Raw genomic sequence first — 25,988 nt, forward strand, 5'->3', positions numbered from 1 at the left:
TAAAAGTGATTATTAATATGGTCCTAGTCTATTCATGACTGAGAGTGGCAAAAATGTCTCCTGCCTAAAGAATTGTCACAAAGTCCCTACATCATAGACTTTTAGTTGTTAGGTCTTCATGTGGAGCATCTTAATCTGGGGTCAAAGAATGAATTTCTATGAACCCACTAAAACTCCATGCCTGAACTCTAATATCCATTACCCCTCTACTGAACTCTAATATCCATTACCCCTCTACTGAACTCTAATATCCATTACCCCTCTACTGAACTCTAATATCCATTACCCCTCTACTGAACTCTAATATCCATTACCCCTCTACTGAACTCTAATATCCATTACCCCTCTACTGAACTCTAATATCCATTACCCCTCTACTGAACTCTAATATCCATTACCCCTCTACTGAACTCTAATATCCATTACCCCTCTCTCACCATAATCTTCTGTCTTCCCTCACACACAGTATTTCTGTATCATTCTCATAGAGATCTTCAGTCATTTCTGAAAATTTTTTCCAATTTACTCCTTTTCTGTTAGCCACTGCCTCCTGGCTTTGTGTCTTTTTGTGAACATTCTGGTCCCAGACCACTAACAAATGCCTGTATCACCACTTGAAAATACTTCTGGAACTTAAATGAGAAGCTACTCACAATTTTGACCATTTTGTCTCATTTAAAACCCTTATCCATGGATTAATGTCCATATCTGTTCTCTGTTCCTTTGTTCCTGCCATTCCTTCTATCTGGAATGTCCTTCATCTTTTTTCCCCTTCTTCCAGAATCCTGCTTTCTGACTCAGGTTAACTCTTGATCTTTTTTTTTTATTTATTTAAAGATTTATTTATTTATTTATCCCCCACCCCCACCCCTGGTTGTCTGTTCTCTGTCTGTTTGCTGTGTCTTGTTTCTTTGTCCACTTCTGTTGTCAGTGGCACGGGAATCTGTTTCTTTTTGTTGCATCATCTTGTCCTGTGAGCTCTTTGTGTGTGTGGCACCATTCCTGGGCAGGCTGCACTTTCTTTTGCGCTGGGCGGCTCTCCTTAACAGGGCACACTTCTTGCGCATGGGGCTCCCCTACACGGGGGACACCCCTGCGTGGCAGGGCACTCCTTGTGGGCATCAGCACTGTGCATGGGTCAGCTCCACATGGGTCACGGAGGCCCGGGGTTGAACCGCGGACCTCCCATGTGGTAGACGGATGCCCTAACCACTGGGCCAAGTCCACCGTCTCTTGATCATTCTTAATCATTCTCTGAGCTATCATCTTTTTTGTGTTATTTTCTGTGTTAGTCTTTCCCAAGCTGTGACTACCTCTGTCATTGCCTTTAATGTATTATATTGGAAAACCGCCTCTAGTATTTCATGTAGTGCAGGTCTGCTGATGATGCATTCTCTCAGGTTTGTCTCAGGTTAGTTTGTTTGAAGATGTCTTTATTTCAGCTTCATTTAAAAATGTATACTTATATGGATTCATATAGCCTGTATCTTTTTGGGACTGGTTGATACTGATTCTCCTTAAAATGGGCATGTCCATTCTCACCACTCATGTTTTAGAAGTCTCAGCCAGTGCAGGACAGCAAGGAAAATTATTAATATTCATACAGATTGGAAGGGAAGAAATAAAAACTTCCCATATTCACAGGTGACTTGATTTTCTATGTAGAAAATCCCGGGGAGACTATTAAAAAACTCATCAATTAATAAGTGAGTTAGCAAGGTTACAGGATAAAAGGGATCACACAAAAATCAATCCTATTTCCATATTAAAGCAATGAACTGAAAACTTAAATTTTAAAATAATACCATTTAAAATGCCCCCCTCCCAAATGAAATACTTAGTTATAAATCTAACAACAAGAGTAAGATCTATGTGTTGAAAGCTGTAAAATATTGATGAAAGATGAAATAAATCAAAGAAGATCTAAATAAATGGAGAGGCATATACTATGTTCATGGCTTTGAATACCTAATGCTATCACTTCTCTCCAAGTAAATGTATAATTTAACTCATTTCCAATAAAAATCCCAGTAGGAATTTTTTAGATATAGATAAGCTGAATCTAAAATTTATGTGCCTAGACAAAGGAACTAAAATAGTCAAAACAAATTTTTTAGAAGAAGAACAAAGTTGGAGGACTCAAACTACCTGATTTGAAGACTTACTGTGAATCTACAATAATCTAAACTGTGTGGTATTGGCAAAAAGATAAACACATAGATCAATGAAGCCAAATTGAAAGTCCACAAATAGATCCACACAAATGTGGCCATTTTTTAAATACATTAAAAAAAAACTTTTGAAGATACTTTAGATTATATAAATGTTATATTAAAAAAATAGGGGATTCCCATATGCCTGACTCCCAACCCCTCCCACACTTTGCCAGATTAACATCTTCATTAGTGTGGTATGATTATTACAATTGATGAACACATATTGAAGCATTGCCACTAAACCGTGGATTATAGTTTACACTCTGTCCCGCACAATTTTGTAAGTTATGACAGAATATATAATGGCCAGTATCTGTTATTGCAGCATCATGTAGGACAATTCCAGTGTCCTGAAAATGCCCCCATTTTACACCTATTTTTCCCCTCTCCCTCCTCTCGAACTTCTGGTGGCCTTTGCCTCCACATCAATGATAAAAGTTCTTCCATTGCTAGAATCACAGTAAGTCTATAGTATAATAATAGTAAGTCTACTGTAGTCCATTGCTCATTCCCCAGTCTTGAGGATTCTGGGATGGTGATGCCCACTCTGCCTCTAATTGGGAGAGGGCTTAGATTCCATGGGGCAGATGGATGAGACCATCTTGCTTACAGTTGCAGACTCTCTCTCTTCCTTGGGATGGGCATTGTTTATCATCATCTCCTTGTTAGTTGTCCTGGGTGAGTCCAATGAACTAGAGAGTAGGTATTTCAGCTCTGCTAAGAGGGCCCAACTGGCACATGGACAGACTGAGTATGGCCATTTGATATTTGATAAAGGTGCAAATGGAGAAAGGATAGTTATTCAGCAAATTTATTGGAGAAAAAGTTGTCAACCATATCCAAAAGAACTGAACCTGGACCTAATCCTCACACCTTAGACAAAGATTAACTCAACATAATCATAGATATAAAATGCAAAACTATTAGTACTTTTAGAGGAAAACATTAGGAGGAACTCTGTAAAGAGTTCTTAGAAATGATACCAAAAGCATTCTAATAATTTTAAGGAATTATTTTCCTTAGAAGAAATTAATTGATAAATTGGAATTAGACTTTACCAAAATTAAAAACTTTTCAAACACAGTCAAGAGAATGAAAAGACATGCTATAGACTGGATAAGATATTTGCTAATGACATATTGAACAAAGGACTTGTATCCAGAATATATAAAGAACTTTCAAAGTCAGCAATATACAAACAAACAACCAGCTTAAAAAGGAAGCTAAAAACTTGAGCAGACACTTTATCAAAGAGGATATAAGCCTATGGAAAGAACATTAACCACTAGGGAAAAGCAAAAGAAAACTGTGATGAAGTGCCACAACACACCCATTAGAATGACTAAAATAAAAAGATAATGGCAAAACCAAATGCTGGCAACAGTGGAGTCATAGGAACTCTTATACATTGTTGGTGGGAATGCAAAACTATACAGCCACTTTGGAAAGTAGTTTGGCAGTGTCTTGAAAAGTTAAACATACACTTCCCATATGTCTTAGTAATCCTACTTAGGTACTGACCCTAGAGAAATTAAAATTTATGTTGACACAAAATCTGTACAAGAATATTCAAGGCAGGGATGTGGATGTGGCTCAAGTGATAGAGCTTCCGCCTACCATATGGGAGGACCTGGGTTTGATCCCTGAGGCCTCCTGGTGGAAAAGAAGAAGAGAAAGCATGCCCATGTAGCAAGCCAGTGCCCTGCACAAGTGAGTCACACATGATGATGACTCATCAAAAGGGGAGAGTCAAGGTGAAGCGCAGCAGAAACTAGGAACTGAGGTGGTACAATGGACGGAACCTCTCTCCCCATCAGAGGTCTCCAGGATCGAATCCTGGTGAATCCTAGAGGAGAGACAATGAGAAGACAACACAGACAGCAAAAAAACAGCAGGGTGGGAGGAGGGGAAGGGGGGGCAATCTTCAAAACAAAACAAAAAAGGAATATTCAAGGCAGTTTTGCAAGAGCTAAGCACTGAAAACAACCCAATTGCACTACAATGGGTAACTAGGCAAAACCATATCCCTACAACAGAATGTTACTCAGAAATGAAGAGCAACAGGCTATTGAGACACACAACAACTCGGATGAATTTCAAAGACATTACCCTGAGTGAAAGAAACCAGTCTCAAAAAGATCCATGCTTTTTAAGTCCATTCATGTATCATTCATTCTCAACTAGACAAAACTGTAGTGATAGAGAACAGATCAGTGGTTGCCAGGGATTATGAACTGGGGCAGGAAGTGACCATAAATGGATAACATGAAGGAGTTTTTTGGATGATGGAACTGTTCTGTATCCTGATTATGGTGGTAGTCATTACACAAATTTATACATGTGTTAATAATCATAGAACTATACACATAAACCAAAAGAGTCCATTTTAGTATATGTTAAATCTAAAATTAAAGTTTTCTAAAAGTTACAAATAAAAGCACAAACACCACAAGATGAGAGAAGGAGAGCTCAGCACAATGAAATGGAGAGAAGGCAGAGGGTAAAGATCAACAACTGAATCCTCCAACTCTCAAAAGCCATTTCAGATTGTAATGCAGACAGTGGCAAGATAGGAACGAGTAAAGGCAGGATCCTCTTGAAGTCCTGCAGTTACATCCAAGAGCTACGCCAGACCAACCAGCACACAGGAGACCTTCAAGAAGCATCAAGCGGCTGCATGTGGGCAGGGCACTCCTGAGGTAACAATCCGAGGAGCTGAAAAGTGAGAGCACCCTGCTTCAAGGCCAGCACAGCCTGGGGATGGTGGGCAAGTGTACCCCACAGTGATGCCCACCCCACCGTGTGCAGGAACCTCCTCCCAACGCTGCTCCCCTCCCCATCCTTTAGCCAGAGGGACAGACACACACACCCTTAGCTGCATTGTTTTATTTTAATTTTTAAAATATCTAACAAAAGTGGAGAAATAATAAATTTCTTTGAATATAGCACTCACTGCCTACCTCAGAGTAGAAATATCTTCCCTCCACCATCTGTCTGCCCTCTCCTGGGTCCCACAAAGCTCTGGCCCTTCTGGGCTTGCCTGAAGAAAGAGGGAGGAAGACAGAGGCTTTGCGGTATCCCACTGCCTCCTTGGCCTCCAGAGATGTTGAGACAGGGTGCTTACAGGAAGGAGGGGAGCCTTCAGGAGCCCTCCCCAGGGCTTGCCCTAAGCAGGAGACCATGTCCTACCCCAGCCTCTTGTTTTGGATCCCCACTCTTCTTTGGGGGGGTGTATTTTAATTTTCCTTATGGAAAAAAAAATGAACAAAAAATATATATGTGTGTGTGTGTGTGTATATCTTGAGAAGGGGGGGTATTTAACTGTAATAAACTGGCTCCATGTGGCCCAGGGGGAGTGAGACAAGCGCAGGAGAGAAAAAGATACATTTCATTCAAGAATGATGGCCAACTTCATTATAAAGAATGGAAGCTAGAAATGAATGGCATTTTTAAAGTGCTAAAAGAGAAACTGTCGACCAGAATTCTTTACCTGAAAAAATATATTTTTTTATTTTTTACATTGTCATATAGTAAAATGGATTTTTTTAAAGTTGCATCATGCTTTTTGACGCCAATGTTAGAACCTTTGATATTGTCCTACAAGTTCCTGAGGTTCTGGTTTTTATTTTCTTAAACGTTTTACTTTGAAATAACTTCAAACTTGCAAGATAGTTGCAAAAATAATTGTATGGGGAAACGGTTGTGGTTCACAGACAGAGCTTCCACCTACCATGTAGGAGGTCCAGTGTTTGATACCCAGGGCCTCCTGACCCGTGTGGCGAGCTGGCCCATGTAGAGTGCTGCTATGCACAAGGAGTGCAACCCTGCACAGGGGTGCCCCCCGTGCAAGGAGTGCCCCCCGTGTAAAGGAATGCTGTCGCACACAGGAGTGCAGCCTGCCCAGGAGTGGTCTCGTCCACATGGAGAGCTGACACAGCAAGATAATGCAACAAGAAGAGACACAGAGAAGAGACAATGAGATGCAGCGAACTAGGGCGCTGGGGTGGAGCAAGAGAGTGATCACCTCTCTCCCACTCCAGAAGGTCCCAGGATGGGTTCCCAGAGCTGCCTAGTGAGAATACAACAGACACAGAAGAACACACAGTGAATGGACACAGAGAGCAGATGGGGAGGGGGGAATGACACAATAAAATAATAATAAACACAAAACTCATGTAGCAAACTCCAACACACCTCCTCTGTAGATATCATTCATCAATTATGCATTAGTTCTCCTTTCTCCCTTACCCTTTGTGGCATTTTGAGATTATTTAATGAATCCCCAAAAGAGGAAGATTATGTTTGTGAACTAATTTATTCCTCTTGCTGTGATATCCTTTGATTGCATTACATTCAGCTGAAGGGTCTTGGTTTAGATTATTTGATGAGATTGCTCTGGGCTTTTGATTTGACTGTGTCAGTGGATGTGACTCAGGTTGAGTCCCCGCCCCCTTGCTGGGTCTGATATAAACAGACAGACACAAGAAGAGAGAGAGCGCTTGTTATTTTTGATCCTGCCCTGTGACAGAAAGGAGAATATTCAAACAGCTCAGGTCTCAGGGAGAGATGCACCATTTTGCCTGATAGCTTACAGTTGAATTTGGGAAGAAAGCAGAACAGCCAGGACTGAAATAGGAAGCCTTAAGGGGCCCTATGCCAATTTGCAGCTGAAATTGGGAAGAAAGCAGAGCAGCTGATCCTGGAAGAGGCCATTCAGACGGGATGGCTGAAACCTCACAGAGACCCATAGCCCCTGGCAACACACCAGGATCAGCAGTAGCTGATTTGGTGAGAAAACGTCTCTGTTGATGCCTTGATTTGGCCTTCGAACTATAATCTTTTACCCCCAAAGAACTCCCCATTATAAAAACCAAGGGAATGGATATGGCTCAAGCTGTTAGGTGCCTGCCTACCACACAGGAGGTCCCAGATTTGGTTCCTGGTGCCTCCTGAATAAACAAATAACAAGCAAAACAGATGAGAAAACCAACTTAGGAAAGCTGATATGCCTCAGTGGGTGAGTGTCGGCTTCCCACATAGGAGGGCCCAGTTTCAATTCCCAGCCCAGGTATCTGAAAAAAAAAAGCCAAGAGATTTCTGGTACTTTGCATCAACACCTCTTTGGCAGACTAATACCCTGCGCTTTCCATCTACTTTCCATCTCTGTCTATTTGCATAATCTAGCAACTTCGAAGTGGAATTCTGCAGTATCTGTCCTTTTGTGTTTGACTTATATCACTCAAATGATTCTTCAGGGTTCATCCCCATAGTGGAATGTATCAGAACTTCATTGGTTTTAAGACAGGTAATATTCCATATTGTATAAGCCACATTTTGTTTATCCATTCCTCTGCTGTTGGACATTTGGCTACTGTAAATAATGTGCTGTTTCAATAATGCTGTTTTAAACATTGACATTCAAGTATTTGTTTAAGTCTCTTGCTTTTGGTTGTTTTGGGTATGTATCTAGGAGTGAAATTTCTGGGTCATGTGGGTCTATGATTGCCTTTCTGAGAAAATATCAAACCATTTTCCACAGTGTTTGCACCATTTTACATTCCTACCAGCAATGCATGATGTTTCCAGTTTCACATCTTTTCCAACACCTGTTGTTTTGCTTTTTTACAGTAATAGCCATCCCAATGGATGTAAAGCAGTATCTTATTGTGGTTTTGATTTGCATTTCCTTACTGGCTAATGATGCTGTTGAGCATCTTTTCATGTCCTTGTTAGCCATTTTTGTATCTTTGGAGAAATGCCTGTTAAAATCCTTTGCCCATTTTTAAATTGGGTGGTTTATCATTTGGGGTTTTTGAGTTGTAGGAGTTCTTTTTTTCTTTTTCTTCTTTATTTTCTTTTATTTATTTTATTTCTCCCCCCTCCCCCCTCCCCCCACCTCCAGTTGTCTGCTCTCTGTGTCCATTCGCTGTATGTTCTTCTGTGACCACTTCTATCCTTATCAGCAGCACCCGGAATCTGTGTTTCTTTTTGTTGCGTCATCTTGCTGTGTCAGCTCTCCGTGTGTGCAGCACCACTCCTGGGCAGGCTGCACTTTCTTTTGCACTGGGCGGCTCTCCTTATGGGGCGCACTCCCTGCGTGTGAGCTCCCCTACGTGGGGAACACCCCTGCGTGGCAGGGCACTCCTTGTGCATATCAGCACTGCACATGGGCCAGCTCCACACGGGTCAAGGAGGCCCGGGGTTTGAACCGTGGACCTCCCGTGTGGTAGGCGGATGCCCTATCCGTTGGGCCAAGTCCGCTTCCCTTTATTTTCTTTTAAATGTTACATTCAAAAAGTATGAGGTCCCCATATACCCCCCCACCCCTCCCTAACCCCATTTCCTCCCATATTAATGACCTCTTCCATCATCGTGGCACACTCACTGCACCTGGTGAATACATTTTGGAGCACTGCTGCACCACATGGACAGTGGTCTACATTGTAGTCTACACTCTCCCCCATTCTACCCAGTGGGCCATAGCAGGACACACAATGTCCAGCATCTGTTCCTGCAGCACCACCCAGGACAACTCCAAATCTTGAAAATGAGTTCTTAATATTTTTTCTGTGGCACCTCATGCTTTCAATGTAAAGTCTAAGAATTGTCTAATACAAGATCCGGGGGAAACGGACTTTGGCCCAGTGGTTAGGGCGTCCGTCTACCATATGGGAGGTCCGCGGTTCAAACCCCGGGCCTCCTTGACTCCGTGTGGAGCTGGCCCATGCGCAGTGCTGATGCGCGCAAGGAGTGCCGTGCCACGCAAGGGTGTCCCCGCGTGGGGGAGCCCCACGCGCAAGGAGTGCGCCCGTGAGGAAAGCAGCCCAGCGTGAAAAGAAAGAGCAGCCTGCCCAGGAATGGCGCCGCCCACACTTCCCGTGCCGCTGACGACAACAAAAGCGGACAAAGAAACAAGACGCAGCAAATAGACACCAAGAACAGACAACCAGGGGAGGGGGGGGGGGGAGGGATTAAATAAATAAATAAATCTTTAAAAAAAAAAAAAAAAAAAAAAAAAAAAAGATCCGGAGGACATTTTCCTATGTTTTCTTCCAAAAGTTTTATGGTTTAAACACTTTCAGGTTGCTGATCCATTTTGAGTTGATTTTTGTGAGGAAGGGGTCCACTTTCATTATTTTGCATGTGGATATCCAGTTCTATCCCTCACTGAGTAGACTTGGCTCCACACAATGAGGGATAATTCTCTTTCTTCCCTTCCAGTTTGGATGCCTTTTATATATTTTTCTTGCCTGGTTGCTCTGGGTAGCACATCCAGTACAATGTTGAATAGCAATAGTGATAATAGACATCTTTATTTTGTTCCTGACCTTAGGGGGATAGTTTTCACTCTTTCACCATTGAATATGATATAGCTATGGGTTTTTCAGATAAGGCGTTTGTCATGTTGAGGAAATCCCCTTGTATTCCTATTTTTCTGAGTGTTTTTATCAAGAAACGATGCTAGGTTTTGTCAGCTGCCTTTTCTGCACTGAGACAATTGTGTGTGTGTTTCATTCTATTGATTGCATTGATTGATTTTTGTATGTTGAACCACTCTTATATTCCTGGGATATATCCCACGTGATCTTGTTTGTGTAATCTTTTTGAGGTCCTTTTGGATTTGGTTTGGTAGTTTTTTTTTGAGGAATTTTGCATCTGTATTCATAAGAAGAGAAAATTCAGTAATTTTCTCTTTTTGTGAAACATCTAGCTTGCTTTGATATTAGGATGATGCTGGCCTCGTACAGTGAATTTAGAAGTCTTCCCACCAATTTTTTCCAAGAGTTTGAGAAGTATGGTACTAATTCTTCTTAGAATTTTTAGTGAAACTCACCAGTGAAACTATGCAGTACTGGGCTTTCAGACTACAAGTTCCAGATAGCATTTTGTGGCTTTTGGCTCAATATCAGTTTCATTTTCAAAGCCCTTCAGGTCTTTCCCACATGTGTGCCATTCACTGTCCACAATGGCATCTGAGGTGAGGTATTTTCCTTAGTTCAGTTGTCAGCATCTTTGGTATGCTTTTTAGGATCAGATATATATACACAGGCTAGTTTAGGGTGTGAGCCCTGCAGTTTGTAAACAATTTTATGGAGTCCATATTTCAATCTCTTTCCTCTCTGTGCCATCCCTGGTCATTTCAGTTCCCTGCATCTCTCCTTTTTGGTGTTCTGGCTAAAAACTGGGGCCTTTGTTTGCCTCATGCTACCATGCATATCCCATGTCTGCACCTGCATCAGAGCAAGGTAATGAGAGAACAGAGGAAGAAAGCAAGCCCCGTCTCCTTGGGACTGCGTACTGTATGAGTCCATTTCCAATCAGAGAGGACGTTTCCCCTGTCTCCAAGTTTTGGGTCCCTGCAGGCCTTTACTGCCACCTCCCATTCCTTGAACCCAGACTAGAGGGCTTCTCCTGTAGCTCTCTCTGTCCACACCAGTTTCCCATTTCTGGATTTTGGGCCACCTTGAATCCAGGCCAGGATAATCCAGAGGGAAAAATGATAAACTTTCCACTGGGTTCAGTATTACTGTGAATTCTCATCCTTACCTTACCCAACCTGTCTGTTACTATTTACTTTTTTTTTTTTTGATAGTTGTTTTCTTCCCCTCCCCCCCTCCCCCCCTCCTCACCCTGCTGTTTTTGGCTGTCTGTGTCCATTCACTGTGTGATCTTCTGTATCTATTTCTCTTTTTGTCTTCTCATTTTTCTCCTCCAGGATTGACGGGTTCAATCCTGGGGACCTCTGATGTGGAGAGAGGTCCCCTGTCAATTGCGCCACTTCAGTTCCTGGTCTCTGCTATGCTTCATCTTGACTCCCCTTCATCTCTCTTTTGTTGCGTCATCATCTTCCTGCCTGACTCTCTTGTGCGGGCTTTGACTCGCTGCGCGGGCACTGGCTCGCTGCATGGGCACTCGCCTCGCCACCCAGGCACTCACATGGGCACTTGCCTCGCCATGTGGGCACTCACTTGGGCACTCGGCACTCAGCTCACTGCATGGGCACCTGCATGGGCACTTGGCTCACTGCACTGGCTTGCCACGCAGGCACGCTTTCTCTTTTTCTTTAGGAGGCCCCAGGGATCAAACCTGGGTCCTCTCATATGGTAGGCGGAGGCCCTATCACTTGAGCCACATCCACTTCCCACTATTAACTTTTTGTGTGTGTGGTTCTACGGTCTCTCTATTTTATTTTTTTTAAATCCTTAAATAGCTGCTTTGTGCATTTTGTTCAGGTTAAAGCTGCATGCAGTAGAAAAGACAGAATGGAATGCGCTTATACTTGAAGACAAACTTTCTCTCTGGCTTCTCTTAAGATTTTTTTCTCTCTTTAACTTTGATATTTAACAGTGCCTATGTGTAATTTTCTTTATATTTATCTTTTTTAAAAAAATTCTCTCCCCTTCCCCCTCTCCCCCATTGTCTGCTGTCTGTGTCCACTCGCTCTGTGTTCTTCTGTGTCCGCTTGCATTCTTGTCAGTGGCAAGAATGGGTTGTGGGTTAAAGATTTTCTTAAATTGTGGGTTGAAGATTTTCATCAATTTTGGGAAAATTCCATCATTATATCTTAAAATATTTTTTCCTGCCCTCTTCTTCTGGGACTCCAATTATACATATGGTAGACGTTTGATATTGTCCTGTATGTAGCCCTTACACTTTTTTTAAAGGAGGTACTGGGGACTGAAGCCAGGACCTCATACATGGAAAGCAGGCGCCCAGCCATTGAGCTACAACCACTCCCCAGTGAGAATTGGTTTTGTTTGTTTGTTTTTGTTTTTTAGAAGATCACAGGGATTGAATCTGGGACTTCATACATGGGAAGCAGTGGCGCAAGTATTTGAGCTACATCTGCTCCCTACTTTATTCTTTTTTTTCTGTTTTTCCTCCTTGTGCTTCAGTTTACATAATTTTTATTGACCTGTTTTTTAATTAACAGAATGTGTTTTGTTTTGTTTTGTTTTCTTGGTGTCTCTGGGTGATATTAAAGCCATCTAATGAATTACTAATTTCATATATTATATTTTTTAGTTCCAGGGTGTCCATTTTGGATATTTTTAGAGTTTTTGTTTTTCTGTTGAAATTCTCCAACTTTTCAACCCATTTGTCCACTTTTTCTTCAAATATTTTTAAGATTAATAGCAGCTATTTTAAACATCTTCACACCTAATTTTAACATATGGGTCCAACACCAGAAAATGTCACTAGTCTCTGCTCATTTAGGAATAGCTCGTGTCTCTTAAAAGTAATGTCTAAGCCTCATTGTTTTTTACAGTTCTCTAATAGCTTTTGAATTACATAATTTTACCATTTATCCAGTTTTTTAATTTGTTGTGGTGGAAGTAATGGTCTGTTATGATCTTCTGCTTCCTAACTAGAAGCTGAATTATTTCAACAAACTATGTTAAAAATATCTCTTTACCTTCTCCCATCCCTCCATTATTAAACTGTAAGCTCCTTGAGTATAGAGCGTAGATTATTTCAAGTACATTTTAGTATACCCAGAGCTTAATACTTAGTAAATTTTGGTTAAATAAATATCTTACAGAGATCTTGATTAGAAATAATGAAACTAAATTTTAGCCATTCAGTTTGGTGAAACATACCAAATAATTTAAATTTCTGCATATCAAATACTTTAAATTTATTTGGAGATAATAATTCCATGTAAAAGTTTCTAAAACAGTAATTGAGAATATGTGTTAATATTTAACATTTAGCCTGTAGCATTGTACTTATGTAATTGGAATTTTGAAACAATGTAAGCATGTAGAACAGTAGGAGATTGTTTAAATTATCTGTCCATATTATAAAATGTTCCTCAGCTTTTAAAATGGATTTATAGATTAAAATTTGTTGCTGTGGATAGGTGATCAGTAAGTATTATTGATTTTTTTAAGTAGGTTATATAAAAGCATAAATATTATGATTCCATTTTTTGTTTACAAAATTACATATACATCATATAATATATACGTGCAAATAGAGAAAAATGTTTGAAAAATATGCTTAAGTATGGTAGTTATCTTGGTAATAGGATTATGGGTATTGACTTTTTTCTTTATTATTCTATATTAAATAAATATTGTAATAATTAAAAGTAAGTTTGAATCCTTGGAAGGAGTATCAGGTGTAATTATCTGAAAGTGTATTATTCAACTGTTTATATCCTATTAATGTTGTGAAACTTTATAGTAAAGGAAGAATTATTATTAGAGTAAGGATTAATAGCAATAATTTTTTTTTTTTAAAAGATTTATTTATTTATTTAATTTCCCCCCCTCCCCTGGTTGTCTGTTCTTGGTGTCTATTTGCTGCGTCTTGTTTCTTTGTCCGCTTCTGTTGTGGTCAGCGGCACAGGAAGTGTGGGCGGCGCCATTCCTGGGCAGGCTGCACTTTCTTTTCACGCTGGGTGGCTTTCCTCACGGGCGCACTCCTTGCGCGTGGAGCTCCCCCACGCAGGGGACACCCTTGCGTGGCACGGCACTCCTTGCGCGCATCAGCACTGCGCATGGCCAGCTCCACACGGGTCAAGGAGGCCCGCCCGGGGTTTGAACCGCGGACCTCCCATATGGTAGACGGACGCCCTAACCACTGGGCCAAAGTCCGTTTCCCAGCAATAATATTTTAAAGTCATTTTTTATACATGTAATTCTGAAGTATTATATGATTCAAATGTGAGTCATATTTTAAAGCATATTTTAAAATATAATGTAACCTGATATAATTAATAAGCTAATAATAATGCCAGAAGCCTAAGTTCTCTGAGCCTAGATTTTAGGGTAATGTGTTAGTTCTAACTTCATTAATTCTATAGAACTCCGTCTGTTGATTTCACATAGGTAATATATATGAAACAAAGTTTTACAAAAGTAAGCCTTAAAAAGAATACTCATATGTACTTAAGTACATAAGTTCAATAGTAAGTGTACCTATATAGGAGGAAGTATACATGGGTAGAGATCTTCTATTTTTTAATTTTTACCTTAAGCTAAAAAATCCTGAATCTAGTTATAATAATAAAAACTTGTCTAACTGGTTTTATATTTTCATTTTTCCTATCTGAAATATATTGTATAACCAGGCATATGTAACTATCATCTTATCTTGATTTTTTTTTTCCAGTAAGAATTGAAATAAATATCCTATTATTGGTGGAAGCATATTGTTTTTCTAACCTGGCACATGACTTTAAGATGACTAGATATTATAAATGAGAATGCATTTTTCTTACCTTTCCAGCAGCTAATCAGCTTCTATGAATAAGGAGGAGTATGGTTCATTTATTCATTTATTAAACAAATATTATTTATTATTAATATTTGTGACTAGTCAAAGCTGTTTTATCTAGGTTAAATAATAAGGTATTCTTAACATTCTTAGCAGAGTTTACTTGTACCCAAAACACTTTTCACATTGTGGTCAGAGTCTTATACCATTCCTCTGTCTCCAAGAGTTCATTCAAGAGGAGAAACTAGATAGCCTGGCCTCACTTGGCCTTCATTTCTTTCTTACTCATTCCAGTTTATTCAAAATGGGAACAAAGACTAATTGAGCATCAAATATATGCCAAGCAATTTGCCAAACACTTGGAAGCACTGAATGATCCCTAACCTTAATAGAACTTTATTTTTCAGTAGAGGGATATAGATATAAATTGGAGGTATTATGATAGAAGAAGATACATGGTGCAGTGAAGGTCCAGTGCAAATAGTTAATTCTACCAGAGGTAGAAGGGCTGAACATGGGAGATCAAACTTCCAGTGAATCTTCAAATATGAGAGGAGGGATAGGTGAAAAATTACTATCCAAATATGATGCATGAGTAAAGATGTGGAAGGTTAAATACTATGGCAAACTCATTTAAAAAGGATTAAGATTTTTTTTTCTATTATATAAAATGTGGACAAAATGTCTGTTTTTGTTACTTGTATCTTCCCTCCTAATTTTTTAAAATCTTCTTTAAAGGTTATCAACTGGCAAACATCTCTTCACATTCCACCGCAAGCCAAACTTAGTCCTGAAGCCTCTGATCTTATCATTAAACTTTGCCGAGGACCAGAAGATCGCTTAGGCAAGAATGGTGCTGATGAAATAAAAGCTCATCCATTTTTTAAAACGATAGATTTCTCCAGTGACCTAAGGCAGCAGTCTGCCTCTTACATTCCTAAAATCACACACCCAACAGATACATCAAATTTTGATCCAGTTGATCCTGATAAGTTGTGGAGTGATGATAACGAGGAAGAAAATGTCAATGATACTCTCAATGGATGGTATAAAAATGGAAAGCACCCTGAACATGCTTTCTATGAATTTACCTTTAGGAGGTTTTTTGATGACAATGGCTACCCATACAATTATCCCAAGCCCATAGAATATGAGTACATTAATACACAAGGCTTAGAGCAACAGTCAGATGAAGATGACCAACACACAGGCTCGGAGATTAAAAATCGTGATCTTGTGTATGTTTAACACACTAGGAAGTGATTGAACCATGGTTCTGTAATGAGGATTTGCAAACAGGCCTCAAATGCAGGGTGTTTGAAGGTTCTGAGAGTAAAATTATGCAAACGTGACAGAGCTATGTATGTGCTCTGTGTACACTTTTATTTTCCTAAATTATGGGAAATCCTTTTAAAATGTTAATTTATTCCAGCCTTTCGAATCAGTTAATTTAGAAAAAATTGTTATAAGAAAGTAAATTATGAACTGAATATTATAGTCAGTTCTTGGTACTTAAAGTACTTAAAAAAATTAGTGCTTTGTTTAAAAGGAGAATTCTGATATGTATTTGTATATAAGCTAAATAATTTTAAAAGTTTTTGAAATTTTTTTGAAAGACAGTTTTAGTTTTACCTTGCTTTAACCAAATATGAAACATATCCCATATTTACAGAGCATTTATATATATATATTTATATTTATATATATAAATATATATATATATATTTTTTTAAAACCTTGTTTTGTGTACAAGATAAGGTAGAGAAATTAAGCCATCATGTTGGTGAGTATTCCTGGGCTAATGATAATCTGTATGATTCACATCCTGAAACTGGGAGATACAGGGTTGAAGCAATATAATACACTCATCAGAAAGAAAACTAGTGCATTATCCCCTTGGTATAATATTTCATCTTCTAGCATTTAATTCTTAAGAATTACTGGCTTTAAAAGAAGCCAAAGCACTACCAGTTTTCTTTCCATATTGGTTCTTTTTTTAATGCTGCTTCCAATTTCAAAAGGGAACAAAGCTGCCATATGTGAAAATTTGAGAGTGCTTAAATATAAGATTTTTCATATTTTTATTTTGAAATTCAAAAAACATTTTTCTATTACCCTAAGCAGAGGTTATTTTCAGTTTCATATGAAAGTTTGATTAAAATGATTTGTGGGTACTCACTAGAAAAGTACTTTCTGCAGGAACTAGTTTCATCATGTCGTTGGTAATATTACAGGTTTCCTCTTTCAGAACAGTGCTACATATGCAGATTGTGATTGGCAAAGGAAAATCTGGTGATTTGGCAATATTTTAGCTACTAGGAGAATAATTAGTAAAAAAAAGTCATTAGTTAATTCTTAGTTGGGATAGTCATTAGTAATTAGGAAACATTGTATAGTGGTCTTAGAAAATTCAAATCCTCCTAAATTTATTTAAGGTTAAATATGATTTTCAGCATATCTATTATATATATATTGCTTCAGTTCTAAGAAGAAGGACTTGTAGTTTTATTCCAAAATAACTTTAGTTTGTCTTTTAGGAAAAGGAAAGAGTTCTATTCTGATAATAGTAAAATTTGCATTTTCTTTCCTTTTCTTAAGCTCTGCTGATAAGGAAGTATTTTATCAAAATGTAATATTCGTGGGTAAGAGGCATAATTCTACTACTTTTCAAACTCTTACCTTTCTCCATATAAAAGCTAATGGAAACTCTATTGTTAGTAAAATTAAAGGCAATACTGTGTAGTCCATTTGAGGGGAGGGCAAATTACATTTATTTAGCTTAGTTTTCCCACCTTTCTCAAGGTTACCTCTCAGAGCCTAGCTGCAAAATCACTGCATGTAAAGGTGAATCTTCTAGGGCCACTACTCCTTTTGAGAATTTCATGAAAGCTGTGGACTCTCTTCGCAGAAAAATATACATCAACACATACATAGAAAATGTTGCATGCAGTTTCAGGGGATTCTGAACATGTTGAAACCTGTCACAGACTCTAGGTTAAGGAAGCCTCTCCAAGAAAACTGATTAAACAAAGAACTTTGATGTTAATTAGTTGATCAGTCCTCAGATTAGCATATTTTTATATCAATGCTGACAGTTGGTGATGGACCAAGGTCTGTGTGGCAGGTGATAAGATGTCCCTATGAATCTTTCTCTTGCTGATTCAGCACTGAGATGTTCTCAAAACCATTTTAGGGCACTGAGATAATATATTTGGCTTTTTATAGACTTGTTATAGAAGTGTTTTACTTCCGAAGGACTTTCCATCAGAACTGTAAAAAAAATACACTTTAATGAAATGGCAGTCTTCACTTCATGGAACATTTAATTAGTCCCATAAAATCCTATGCAAAACAAACTAGTTCAAGAATTTCCAGTTTGTTTCTCACAGTTTTAATTTATTTCTCTTTATCTTTGAGCTTTTTCATCCAGACTTATATACATTTCCATTTAGTTGTTTTATTTCTGGACTCTGATGCAACACAGTACAAAACCAACTTCGTTAATTTGCATCGTAGAAAAAATAAGGTGCTGTTACTCCCCCTTCGCCCCACAAAATCCGTATGGCCCTTCTTCCTCAAATGTAAAGGACTCTAGAGACTAGTATTTTCTAAATCCTTCTGGCAGTGTAAGCTGTGTCTGTTTATCTCAAGCAGTATACAAACCCTTTGTATCTGCAGTTTTTTTTATTTTGGATATACTTATAGCTATTTTATTCCTAAACTAGATCCTGCTCTTCTAGTAAAAAACCTGGTGCTTCCTGCCCAAACAAATGAGAACAACAACAAAAAATTTAGATAATCTGAATTGAAAAAGAATGAAAACATTGGTTATACATCCTGTTTTCTTCTCAGAATCATTTTCCCACTCATTAAAAAATGGACTGTCTTTCTTATAATTAATCCTTTTCATATCAATAGTATTTATAAAATGTATTCTATAATTATGTAATTGTAGATACTGTTGTGTATTGTCCAGTGACACCCCAAGGCAGGACCTATTGCTGTATCTTTTCTACCTTCTTACTTGTAATAGAAACTATAGAATGTATGACTAAGAAGTCACTTGAGATTGACTTTTTTAAAAAGTTATTACCTTCTGCTGTTGCAAAGTGCAAAACTGTGAGTGGAAATGTTTTATTCTGACTTAATAATATGTTAGAAATTAGAGAATGCAGTGGGAGGATTTTTAGACATTGCTGCTGCTGTTACCCCGGGGTACCTTTAGAAATTTTCCTTAATGAAAAACAAACAACCCACCCTTTGGTATTTAAAGTGAAACATTTAGGCTGTTTGCTTTAGTTGAAGCAAAGCATAATTTGGGTCAACATATTGGTATATTTGTAAAGCGCCTTAATATATCCCCTTGTGGAGGCACTATACCAGTTTATTTTATATTGTATTGTGTATATAAATATTTTGTATTAAAATTGAATCAGTGACAACACTACATTTTTATAAAATAATGCTTTGTTAGGAAAAGGAATTACACCTTTGCAATATAACTAAGTTGTTTTGCATACTTTTGAATGTAATAGATACCAGTAATCACCTGTGTTTTTAATGAGTCTATTTGTATTTTCCCAATCATTTTCTCTAGTGTAACACATTTGCTGGGATATTAAAAAAGCAGAATTCAGATCTCTCAATTATGTGTGGAAGGCTGACTTTTTTTTTTTAAGTCAGAAAATTAAATTTCATTTCACATTGATAGAAACCAGAAAAAAGATTAACATTTTCCTACACTACAGCAAAAGTTTTCAATACAATATCTTACCATAAATAAAATGTTGATGGTTTGTATAATTGAGTACAACTGTTTAAATTCTTCAAAGTAAAGGACAATGTGTTTGTAAATGGTCTTTAGAAATCTTTAAGTCCAGACATAAATATATGGCTTAATTTTTAACATTATGTTGTACATTGCCAAATTTTTTCCATTGTCAACTAGGACCCATTTATAAAGATGCAATTCCACTGTTCGTTCCAGTTGGAATACAGCCAAAACTTAACAATCCAAGCATACATTTCAATTAAATATTAGACCATGTGCTAATTATTATACCATATGTATTGAGTTCTGACTAAACTTTATTACCCAGAAATTAGTTTTCAAATGATTTTTTACCAGTAATCTGCAAACTTTATATAAAAAGATTGCTTTTTTTTATTGACTTTGTAATAATATTACATTAAAAATATATATATATGTGAGGTCCCATTCAACCCCACCCCCCACCTCCCCTCTCCCCCCCAACAACACTCGTTAAGATTGCTATTTTTATGTTTGCACAAAAACTAAGTATAAAAAATCATTTGACTAAAGTTGAAATTTCAAAGAAATTCATTGACAGATAAAAAAGCAAAGTTTTCTTATGGATTCTAATTTTCCACAGTAGTTGTTTTCAGACATGTACAAATTAAGTGAACAAACTGTACACTACAAGGAGAATCATCCTAGACCAAATCCTCTAAAAAAATTACAACTTTTAAGATCAAGTCTTAAATATTTCAGAACATGCTAGAGTAGGATCTAATCTTTCAGCTAATTATAGGAACTTAAAATTGCAGAATTATTCCAGTTACCTGTTCTAAGGATTCTAACAACTGAAGAAGTTTAAATTTGGACTAAGATACAGTGAAGAAATAAGTAATGCAGAAGTTTTAAGTGATGTCTGATTTCACTATAAGCATAAATACATTGTAAATACCATATGTCTGACTCAGAATGTCAAATTCAGCATTTATTAATACCAGATGTCTATGGCAGGGAAGCAGTATTTGGTCTCCTATGAAGGACAATAAAGGAAGAACATATGTCTTTTTCTAGAGAGGAGAAAAGAATATTAAATGGAAATGATACAGAATAAAAGGTCTGATCCCTAAAATAAAAGGACCATTAATTGAGGAAAGCAACAATATTACTCTTCCATTAACACTTTAAAGTATTATCCCTATTATTAGTGATACCATCTTACTCTTACTTTATAGTACAATTATTATGTATATATGAAAAATATATAAAAATACGGCCACTGTATGGTGACTAGGCAATTTTGGAATAAATCCATAGTATAGGTCAGCATGTTTAAATCACATATCTTAACTGCTCATTTATACCTTAACAAATTTTCACTAAGCATACTAATAATATCCAAACAATGTAATGAAAATTCTGTTTGCAGTATTTTATTATTTTTCTGAGTTAATTTGAGAAAAAGATGTTGACTTCACCTATTTTAATACTAGTGTACTCTAGGTTCACATATACAAATGTATGTATAGAAACTTAAAAAAATATATATTTCCCATGAGGCAACATTATTTAGTCTGTGTCATTGGCATGCATTGGCAAAACATTCTAACACTGCCAGCAAGTTTCAGGATCACCCGTTTAAAGGTTTCTACTCTGCCACGAGGCTGGTGTGCTTCTACACCAGGCTCTTAGTGATGCCAATCAACTGATCGTAGGTCTATCAATGAATTGCCTGGTAGCCATCATTTCCTGGTAACATGAACTGTGCAGCATGCCCTCATATTGTTTTGAAGGTTACACTGGCTGGATTCACCAGTCTTTTTAGCCTTTCAGCAGTAAGTGAACCAAACACTAAGGGAACTAAAGGGTCGCAATCTCCATAGCACTGGAGAATAGAAATATCTATTTTAGCGCCACTCATAGGACCCTGTGGAAATGAATCCCCAAGTGGGAGCCAGCACCTGAGTGCAACGACACCTGCCGGTTTCTGCTGTAGCTAGGAGCAGTGTATGAAGATAAAGCTCCTCCCGGAGAAAATCCTCCCAGACAATCCTGTTAGGAGGAATTCCATTCTTCACCTCCTGGTCTATCACAGTTGGCATTTTCTGCCACCTGCTTGATTCCAGGTTCATCCTGTGAATCAGGCAAAAGCCATATATCAAGCAAAGGAGAATACTCATGTTCATATTTAATGTACATCTGAGTAGTATTCATTCATCAGTTGATGGGCACTTAGGTTGTTGCCATCTTATGCCTACTATACGTTTTGATATGTTTTTTTCTTGTTTTCATCATCTAAAGATATTTACTGATTTCCCTTGCAATTTCTTCTTTGACCCACTGATGGTTCGTGTTACTTAACTTCCATAAATTTGTGGATTTTCCAATTATCTGCCTGTTATTGATTTCCAGCTGCATTCCATTTATGGCCAGAGAAGATACTTTATATACTTTCAATTTTTAAAAATTTATTGAGGCTTGTTTTTTGACCCAACATGTGTTCTATCCGAGAGAAGGATCCACTTGAAGAGACTATATATCCTGCTGTTTTGTACATGTATTAGACCTAGTTCATTCATCAAATTATTCAAGTTCTTTGTTTTCTTATTGATCTTCTGTCTACATGTTCTATCTATTGATGACAAGGTTGTATTGAAATCTCCAGCTATTATCGTTTAGGTGTCTTTTTTTCCCTTCAGTTTTGCCAGTGTTTTTTCCCTTTGTATTTTGGTGCACCATGGTAAGGTGCATAAATATTTGTTATTTCTTCTTGGTGGGTTGTGCCTTTTATTAATATACATCTTTTTTTTTTTGTTTCTTTTAACAGCTTTTGGCTTAAAATCTATTTTGTCCAATATTAGTATAGCTATCCCAGCTCTTTTATCGTTACTATTTGAATGGAGTATCTTTTTCCATCCTTTCACTTTCAACTGTTTTTGGGTCTTTGGGTCTAAAGTGAGTCTCTTTTATTTTTTAAAACGATTTATTTATTTATTTCTCTCCTCTTCCCCCCCCTCCCCCAACCTGGTTGCTGTTCTTTGTGTCTATTTGCTGTGTCTTGTTTCTTTGTCTGCTTCTGTTATTGTCAGCAACATGGGAATCTGTGTCTCTTTTTGTTGAGTCATCTTGCTGTGTCAGCTCTCCGTGTGTGTGGTACCATTCCTGGGCAGGCTGTACTTTCTTTCATGCCGGGCGGCTCTCCTTACGGGGCGCACTCCTTGTGCGTGGGGCTCCCCTACGCGGGGGACACCCCTGCGTGGCAGGGCACTCCTTGCGCGCATCAGCACTGCACGTGAGCCAGCTCCACACATGGCAAGGAGGCCCTGGGTTTGAACCGTGGACCTCCCATGTGGTAGATGGATGCCCTAACCACTGGGCCAAGTCTGCTTCCCTCTTTTATTTTTATTTTTAGGAGATACTGGGGATTAAACCCAGGACCTCACATATGGGAAGCAGGCGCTCAATCACTGAGCAGCACCCACTCCCCAGTGAGAGTTGGCTCTTTCATTTGTTTGTTCTTAGGAGGTACTGGGGATTGAACCCAGCACCTTATACATGGGAAACATGTACTGAATTACATCCACTCCCAAAAGCAAGTCTTTTAAACAACATATGGTTCAATCCTGCTTTTTAAAAAATCCATCTGTTAATCTATGTCTTTTGATTAAGGGATTTAATCCATTAACATGCAGTATTCTTACTGTAAAGGCAGTACTTGCTTCAGCCATTTTGTCCTTTGGTTTTTATGTTGTATCTTTTTTTCTCTTTCTCTTTTCCTTTATTGAGACCTCCTGTTCTGTATAGTTGATCTTTTGTAATGTATCTGACTGGTCTCTTTCTCATTTCTGTTTCTGTAGATTTTTTTATTTAAAGATTGATTTATTCCCCCCACCCCACCCCACCCCTGTCTGCTCTCTGTGTCCATTCACTGTGTATTCTTCTGTGTCTGCTTGTATTCTCATTAGGCAGCTCCAGGAACCGATCCTGGGACCTTCTGGAGCGGGAGAGAGGCGATCATTCTCTTGTGCCACCTCAGCTCCCTGATCTGCTGCATCTCTTATTGTCTCTCTTTTGTGTCTTTTTTTGTTGTGTCATCTTGCTTCACCAGCTCTCTGCGTGGGCAAGCACTCCTGCACGGGGCAGTCCTCTGAGCAGGCCAGCACTCTGCTCAGGCCAGCTCTCTGCGTGGGCAAGCACTCCTGCACGGGGCAGTCCTCTGAGCAGGCCAGCACTCTGCTCAGGCCAGCACTCTACGTGGGCAACCTCACCACACGGGCCAGCTCGTCTTCACCAGGAGGCCCTGGACATCGAACCCTGGACCTTCTATATGGTAGACAGGAACCCAATTGCTTGAGCCACATCCACTTCCCCTGTATCTGTAGATTTTTAAAGTACCTTCTTTGCGATAACCCTGGGGTCTATATCCTACTAATTTGAAAAGATACCAACTTAGCTTCAAGAGCATACATGTTCTCTGCTCCCATATCCCTCTGTGTCCCCTCACATTGTTTTTGTCCCACTTAACTACTTTATATTTTGCATGTCCATTATCAGGAAATATACCTTATTCTTCTTATTGGTATTCTGACTTTTATAGGAATTAAAGAGTAGAGTTGTGTATTGAGGGTACAGTACTATTGGGTTTCCAGTTACCCTTTTAGCTATCTTTACTGAAGATCTTCATATCTTCACAATACTCCAAGCCACTTTCTTCCCACCAGGCCTTGGAGTCTAAGAGTAGCCCACTCCAATTATACTAGGAATGTTGACTTTTGTAGAGGTGGCATCAGTGGGATCCAACTGATATTTAGCTGCAATGCCAAAACGAGTGCAGTTGGTATGTAACGTCCAAGCAAGGTTTACTGAAGAATGTCAAGATCTTTACATTCTTCTTGATAAACTGACCCTCCAAATTCTGTCCCAGCATTGACATTAGTGTGTAGCTGAAAGTCTCCAGGCCTATTATTTCTTGCCAGTTTTGATTAGGCACTGTTGAAGGTCATCTGGTAACTAGCAAACCAGCCCTCTTAACCAAAGACTGGACCATAAGCCAAGAGATATTTTGAGTTTTCAACAATATCTCCTAGTGGTGGGGAGGGGGAAAGGACCAGTGGGCCTGGGATGGAAATTTCCTGATTATTATTTTTTTAATCCCCCCGCCTTGAGGCTTTTTGCATGCTGTATGCTCTCTGTGTCCATTTGCTATGCATTCTTCTGTCTGTATTTATTTTATTTCCCCTCCCCCCTTGCGGCTTGCTTGCTCTCTGCTCTCTGTGTCCATTTGCTGGGCGCTCCTCTGTGTTTTTGCTTGTCTCCCATTTTGTTGTTGTTGTGTCACTTTGCTGAGTTGGGTCTCCACGGCGCTTGCAGGCTGGGTGGTGCTCTGTGGCGCTTGCAGGTGAGCCTGCCTTCAAAGGAGAACCCAGGGCATCCCAAATGGTAGATGGGAGCCCAACTGATTGAGCCACAGCCACTTCCCTCTTACCTGATTTTGTAGATTATTTTTCTTTTTCTTCAATTCAGTGTTTTTGGAGTCCTTCTCCAGTCCCCCTCATCTTCCAAAATTCTTTTTTTTTTTTTAAAGATTTATTTATTTATTTATCTACCCCCCTCCCCCCCCGTTGTCTGTTCTCTGTGTCTATTTGCTGTGTCTTCTTTGTCTGCTTCTGTTGTTGTCAGCTGCACGGGAATCTGTGTTTGTTTTTGTTGTGTCATCTTGCTGCGTCAGCCATTCTTAGGCAGGCTGCACTTTCCTTCGCACTTGGCGGCTCTCCTTACGGAGGTACACTCCTTGTGCGTGGGGCTCCCCTATGTGGGGGCACCCCTGTGTGGCAGGGCACTCCTTGCGCGCATCAGCACTGCGCATGGACCAGCTCCATACGGGTCAGGAGGCCCGGGGTTTGAACCGCGGACCTCCCATGTGGTAGACAGACGCCCTAACCCTGGGCCAAGTCTGCCACCCGCCAAAATTCTAATCAAGTGAGATTTGCCCTTTAATAGCCGACTCTGAGGGAAGACTTTTCCAGGGGATGCTTTACTTCACCATGTTGATGACATCACTCTGAATTTTTTTTTAATTACAAAAAGATATACCAGTTATAATTTCCTATGCTCCATTAAAATTGTCTTCAGAGGAGTGGATTTGGCTTAAATGGTTGAGCACATGCCTCCCACATGGGAGGTCTCGGGTTTGGTTTCTGGTGCATTCTAAAAACAAAAAATCAAACAACAAGCAAACAAACAAAAAAACCAACTCAGGGGAGTTGATGTGGCTCAGTGGTTGAGCTCTGACTTTCTATATATGAGGTCCCAATTCAGTCCCCAGCCCTGGTACCTCAGGAAAAAAAAAGACTTCATATGCAACATAGCAAAACTGTTATTTTCTACTTACATTACTGTAATGACAGTTATTTCCAATAGATAGGCCCTCCTGATCCAGGGCTACAAAGGAGAAGCTTTTCTCTCAGTGATAATGTGATTTATTTCAAGTTCACAAGCAAGGAACTGGGCGAATCTTTCCAAAACCAGTTCAGAGTGAGAATAGGAGCTAGGGTTTTTATAGGCAAAGGAGAGGGACATGGGAGAAGAAAAACAAGTGATGCCGGGGGTCTCGTGAGAGGGTACAGGCAATTTCTCAGTCCTGTGTTGTCTCAAGCACATTCAACTTGACCTTGATTTCAGTGGCTATAAACCACAGTGTACAATCAGGTGCAAGGTTTCTTTCTTAGCCAACTGCTCAAGGATATCAAGCTTTCTGTCTCTGAGAACAGTTACAGATTTACACCATTCTCTCT

The 25,988-nt window shown here is 39.0% G+C and overlaps 1 protein-coding gene across 1 annotated transcript in view; it reads left to right on the forward strand.

The window, feature by feature from the left end:
* LATS1 (large tumor suppressor kinase 1) overlaps window positions 1-16,136 on the forward strand; it is a 43,989-nt gene extending 27,853 nt beyond the window's left edge. Inside the window, exon 8 of the mRNA XM_004450825.5 lies at window positions 15,180-16,136. Coding sequence (XP_004450882.2) covers window positions 15,180-15,689 — 510 coding nt within the window. The 3' untranslated portion in view covers window positions 15,690-16,136. The remainder of the gene's footprint in view (window positions 1-15,179) is intronic.
* The last annotated feature ends 9,852 nt before the right edge of the window (window positions 16,137-25,988 follow it).

The sequence above is a fragment of the Dasypus novemcinctus genome, chromosome 28 (genome assembly GCF_030445035.2).
Source record: "Dasypus novemcinctus isolate mDasNov1 chromosome 28, mDasNov1.1.hap2, whole genome shotgun sequence".
Taxonomy (NCBI): Eukaryota; Metazoa; Chordata; class Mammalia; order Cingulata; family Dasypodidae; genus Dasypus; species Dasypus novemcinctus.